Here is a 5,814-nt window from a genome sequence, read left to right on the forward strand (position 1 = left end):
TAATTTAATGGTTGATACCCAATAATATCATCATAATCTATCTAATCTCCTTGTAAGAGAACCTTTTGACTAAAAGTGTGGATCCAACACTTACCGTACTCTCATTATACCTTACACAACGCTCCCTAACATGAAATCCTTTGGTGCTAGAAGTGTGGATGTAACATAGACCCTCCTTAAACCTTTCACAAAAGATCATTCTTGAATTTGACGCATAGTTGAGACCTTTTTACCACATTAACTTCTGATACCATGTTAAGGAACCAACTCAACAAAAAATTTAATCTTATGGATGACACTCCAGGATATGTTTGATTGAGACCCCGAAATATATACTTCCTCATTCCAAAATACTTAACGTTTGTTTTTTCACACTATCTAATGCATTAACTAATTCAATCCTTAATATCTTTAATTATTTGTAATAAAAACTTATAAAAATTTAATATTAATTATCTTTGCTATGAGACAAATAAAACAAGATCTCACCTAACTATATTTTAACATATAGACAAGAAAAACTAATCATAAATTAAAAGTGATAAATAAATAGTGTCAATTTTCTAATGTTCAACGCATTTGGAACAGAGGAAGTATGTTATATACTCAACATGCGCAACAGAAATTTGATAAGTTAGTTTTTCATAAAAATTTACGATACTGATCTGATGTATAATGACCCTTTTTTATTATTATTGTTGTTATAATAACCATAAAATGCAGGTGAGTTACAACAAAAAGATGCTCTTAAACTACGTTCCTGTATATGTGATGCTGCCGGTAAGTTCGAATCTATATACGGCTATAACACCTTTATAATAATTAAGCATATTATATCTATATACGGATATAAACTCCCTCTGCTATTATTTGTATCATTCATTACAAAAATAAAATAAAATAAAATAAACAAACTTGATTTGTCAAACAATTTTAGTGACACAATGTGAGAGTGTCACAAGCCTTAAATCATAGATGATAGTCACAAATGTCATTATTCAATAATGACAATCAAATTATTACGTTTACAAATTTCACTATAGCTAGATAAAAGAACTTTTGGTCAAATTTTATGAATTAAAAGTTAATTATTTTAATTTCATAATTAAGAAAAGTTAAGAGAGCATAATTTACAGCGTAAATTTTTACAAATCTAATATGGAAAAATAATAATTAAGATTAAAAAAATCAATTAAATAACAACAAAATTATTACATTTTGAACCAAATATATTAATATTTATACTAATAGTAAAAATTAATGTACAGTTGGGAGTTGTTTCTCCTAAGAACTCATTCAAAGACGAGGAAGGCACAAGGAGTCAACTAGAAAAGCTTAAAGTAGCTGGTGTGGATGGAATAATGGTGGATGTTTGGTGGGGAACAATAGAAGCCAAAGGACCAAAGCAGTATGATTGGACAGCCTATCGACGCTTGTTCAAGGTTGTTGAAGAATATGATCTTAAAATCCAAGCCATTATGTCATTCCACCAATGTGGAGGTAATGTCGGAGATGTTGTAAACATCCCAATCCCTCAATGGGTTTTGGAGATTGGTAAAACCAACCCTGATATATTTTACACCAATCGGAGTGGTACTCGTAACCCAGAGTACCTCTCCATTGGTGTTGATAACGAACCTCTCTTCCATGGTCGAACTGCTATTCAGGTACTTTATTATGCAACACATATTGAATCAACTCAGCTATCATTTTTCTATATTTTATGTAAATATATTTAATAGGATTTTCGATTAAATGAGTGGGGCCATGGTTTAGGCTGGGTCGGTTTACATTCCTCTGTTTATGAAGTTGTTATTGATCAGCGTCTTGTTAATTGTGGTTTTGTAGATGTACAGTGATTTCATGAAGAGTTTCAGAGAAAATATGGCGGATTTATTAGAAGCAGGAGTAATTGTGGACATTGAAGTAGGTATGGGTCCTGCGGGAGAACTACGATACCCTTCTTATCCACAAAATCAGGGATGGGAGTTTCCTGGCATTGGAGAATTTCAGGTTCTATATTTTTAATCATTTTGAATGACTTATCGTGATTAGAGATCTTCAATTGGTCAGGTCGGGCTGGGTCGGGTCAAAGTTTTAACGGGCTGAGTCATTTTGTCAAATACTAACTGGCCGGGCCGAGTCAAAGCCCTTCTAAACCGGCACAATCCGACCTGTTAAAATTTTATTTAATCTTATGGCTTGAAATTAGAAAAAAAAAATTAAAATAACATAACTTAGTAAGCTCTCCAAACTACAAGCAAATTTAGAATTTTGGCTCTTCTTCGATAAGGTATCCTTGATCTATTGAGTTGACCCGCCCCGTTGAACAACTCTAATCATGATCTATTTAAAAAAAAATAGCTGCAAAAATTAATTAATACGGACAAGTCGAGATCAACATTTAGTAGGGTGTAGGAGTATTAAATACAGTGGTGTTATAATGTCAATTGCAAAGATGATTTGTTTCATGGAATAGATTGCTACTCCATATACCAAGTAAATGACTTAAAAAGTTACAAAATTACTCGATGTGGAATTTTTTATGTGAATTTTTTATTATCGTCAGTATTAGTTCTAAATTTTCAAATAAAGTTTATATTAATGTAAGTAAAATTTTCAAATAAAGTTTATATTAATGTAAGTATGTAACCTAGTTAACAAAAACATAAATTAGATTATAGTTACACTTATACAAAAATTTGATTTTTGAGGCCAAATTTTGAACTAAATTTAAAGTATTAATTTTGCATTTTAAAGGTCAATATTAATTCTTTTTTTAAATCAAATTAAAGGTCAATATTAATTTTGTATTTTGAACTAAATTTAAAGTAACCAAGCCATGTGTTATACAGGCCATGTCAACATTTGGGTAAACTTCCTCCTATTGACTCAAAGTGTCCCATTTGATTTTCGAGAATTTTTTAAGTGGCCAAATGGGATTAGTAAGTATAAAAGTGTGAAAAAATTAAATATACGACGGGTAAATTGGTGAATAGAAATACAAAATAAAATATTAATTAAGACCATTTAGAATGTAAAGAGAAAAACATAATTAATATGGATGTATGGTATCTATGTAGGTACTAATTGTAACTGATCTAATGTTATTGTTTTGACAGTGCTATGACAAATATTTGGAAGCAGATTTCAAGAAAGCCGCTAAAGAAGCGGGGCACCCTGAATGGGAGCTGCCTTCTAATGCTGGTACATACAATGACACACCTGAAGAAACGGGATTCTTCAAAAGAAATGGAACTTACAAAACTGAAGAAGGGATGTTTTTCTTAACTTGGTACTCCACTAAGTTAATAATCCATGGTGATCAGATCCTAGAAGAAGCCAACAAAGCCTTTCGAGGTTGTTCACTTAAGTTAGCAATTAAGGTTTCAGGAATTCATTGGTGGTATAATTATCACTGTCATGCTGCTGAAATGACTGCTGGATACTATAACTATTTCAGTAGAGATGGTTATCGTCCTATTGCTAAAATGCTAACTAGGCATAATGCTATTTTGAACTTCACATGTCTTGAGATGAGAGATTCTGAACAACCTGCTCAAGCTTATAGCGGTCCACAGGCTCTTGTTCGACAGGTTAGTTCATGCCCAATATACTCCAATTAACTAAATATTTCATTTGAAACCCTAAAGGGATTAATAAGAAAACGATATAATTTGCAGGTTTTAAGTGATGGTTGGAAAGAGGGTATCAAAGTTGCAGGTGAAAATGCACTCCCAAGATATGACAGCAATGCATACAATCAAATCCTGTTGAATGCTCGTCCTCAAGGGGTCAATAAAAAAGGAGCACCCGAATTAAAGATGTTCGGATTTACTTATCTTCGGATTTCTGATGATTTGCTGGAGAAAAAGAACTTCAAACTGTTCAAGACTTTTGTCAAGAGAATGCACGCTAACCAAGTACTTATTCCACTATTATAATAATCAACACTAATAATCATCTTTTCCTTTTATTTTTACGTATTTTTGGGAGTCGATTAATATTTTCTTTTGTGATTACTAATTTAATTTGCAGGCATATTGTGCATACCCGGAATTGTATGGAAATTCCATAGCTCCATTAGGACCACCAAAGGCAAAGATTCCCATTGATGATCTTATTGATGCAGCCAATGGGCCATCACAGCCATATCAATGGGATAAGAAGACAGACATGAGTGTTGATGGCTCACTTTCTGCTGTTTTAAGCAAGCTAAAAAGGTTTATGAATTGCATATTCAATTAAGTTAAACTCATCAGCTAATCAAGCATTTGGTAAACCATGTACTGTAATCTGTATGTGTTATCTATATTTAAAATAAGGTCACTTCTAGTCCTCATATGCTTTTTGGTAAATAAAACGGATGTATTGAAGAGTGGTATTGTAACTTGTAAGCTCTATTTTCATGTATTTAATGCGTGTTTATACAAGTTTAATTAGTACCCACTTTTTCAAAAACTAGTTGTATACTTTCAAGTTTCATGATAATGTTTTAACGTATTTTAAGCTTCATGCTAAAACAAGAAATTAAGTGATCTCAAGAAAATACTCTTCAAACAAAAAATTGTGTTAACATACAACATAATGTAGATATATTGACATAACAATAACTAATAAGCAAAATGTAGCATAGTGTCCAAAATGTAACGTAACAATAACGGTTCAGATGCAACAGGTGGCTTCAAAGCGTAAACGTATGATGAAGTAGGCATCGGTTTGTTGTGCGACAGCGGAAGCATGGTTGATGAACAATAATGAAACAATAAGAAATTCAATGCAAACAATAAGAAAATAACACAAGAGATTTAACGTGGTTCACTATCAATGTCATAGCTAGGCATGGCCACGGTCCGGGTTGGTCCGGTTCCGTTCCGGTTCCATCCGGTTCCGGTTCCACCCGGTTCCGGTTCCATTTGGAACCTGTCGCGACCGGTTCCGGTTCCGGGCAGTTCCAAACGGTTCCTTGGCGGTTCATGAGGCGGTTCCGGCGGTTCCAACTCACGGGACGGGCGGGTCGGACCATCGGTTCCATTTTTATTTTTTCTTTAAATATTTATATAATAAAAAAATACTATAATATTGCGGACGTACCTTTGATGATTACTTGATTATTAGCGAAATTCATTGCTTGTCAAGTTGTCATCGTTATTAAAATATATACTAAAAAGAATGAAAAAAATAAATTAATAAAAAACGAATCAATGATAATGTCGATAAAGATGATTAATAAAAAAAGAGGGAGAAAATGGACTTGAACATAGTACCCAAAGGAATACTAAGCTGCCTACGTATCCTGAAGGAATCAAAGCCCACGTAGTTCTTTGTCATACCTTTTATTTATAGTTGTTGAATGTTGATTTATCGTTGTCCGATTGATCCTATTCGTCTTCGTCATCATCATCTGGTTGGTTAGATGCTTCCGCTGACTCTCCTCCTGACGATGATGCAGATGTATCCATCATCATCCATGGATCATCATCGTTGTCTTGATCATCATCATTCCTTAGTCCTTGTGTTCGAACCTCCGCTTGATCCCAATCTTTCTTGCAAACACATATTTGAATACTATGTGGAGCAAGACGAGATCTCTTTTCGTCCAAAACTCTTCTACCTGCATTAAAAGCAGACTCCAACGCAATTGTTGACGCAGGAATTGCAAGGATATCCTTTGCAATTCTCGATAAAATGGGAAATTTTTACAGATTTTTCTTTCCACCACTCTAAAATATTATAGCTACCTTGGTCTATTTCAAAGTGGTGTTTAAGATAACTATCTAATTCTACATATGAGGTGGAGGGTGAAGAAGAAGA

At 33.4% G+C, this 5,814-nt stretch overlaps 1 protein-coding gene across 1 annotated transcript in view; it reads left to right on the forward strand.

Moving 5' to 3' along the window:
- Positions 1–4,461, forward strand: part of LOC130804862 (beta-amylase-like) — a 4,739-nt gene extending 278 nt beyond the window's left edge. The window contains exons 2-7 of the mRNA XM_057669491.1: positions 724–780; positions 1,269–1,667; positions 1,849–2,013; positions 3,123–3,596; positions 3,684–3,923; positions 4,039–4,461. Of these exons, the coding sequence (XP_057525474.1) occupies positions 724–780; positions 1,269–1,667; positions 1,849–2,013; positions 3,123–3,596; positions 3,684–3,923; positions 4,039–4,248 (1,545 nt within the window). The 3' untranslated portion in view covers positions 4,249–4,461. The remainder of the gene's footprint in view (positions 1–723; positions 781–1,268; positions 1,668–1,848; positions 2,014–3,122; positions 3,597–3,683; positions 3,924–4,038) is intronic.
- Positions 4,462–5,814: the final 1,353 nt, after the last annotated feature.

The sequence above is a fragment of the Amaranthus tricolor genome, chromosome 2 (genome assembly GCF_026212465.1).
Source record: "Amaranthus tricolor cultivar Red isolate AtriRed21 chromosome 2, ASM2621246v1, whole genome shotgun sequence".
In the NCBI taxonomy this organism is placed as follows: domain Eukaryota; kingdom Viridiplantae; phylum Streptophyta; class Magnoliopsida; order Caryophyllales; family Amaranthaceae; genus Amaranthus; species Amaranthus tricolor.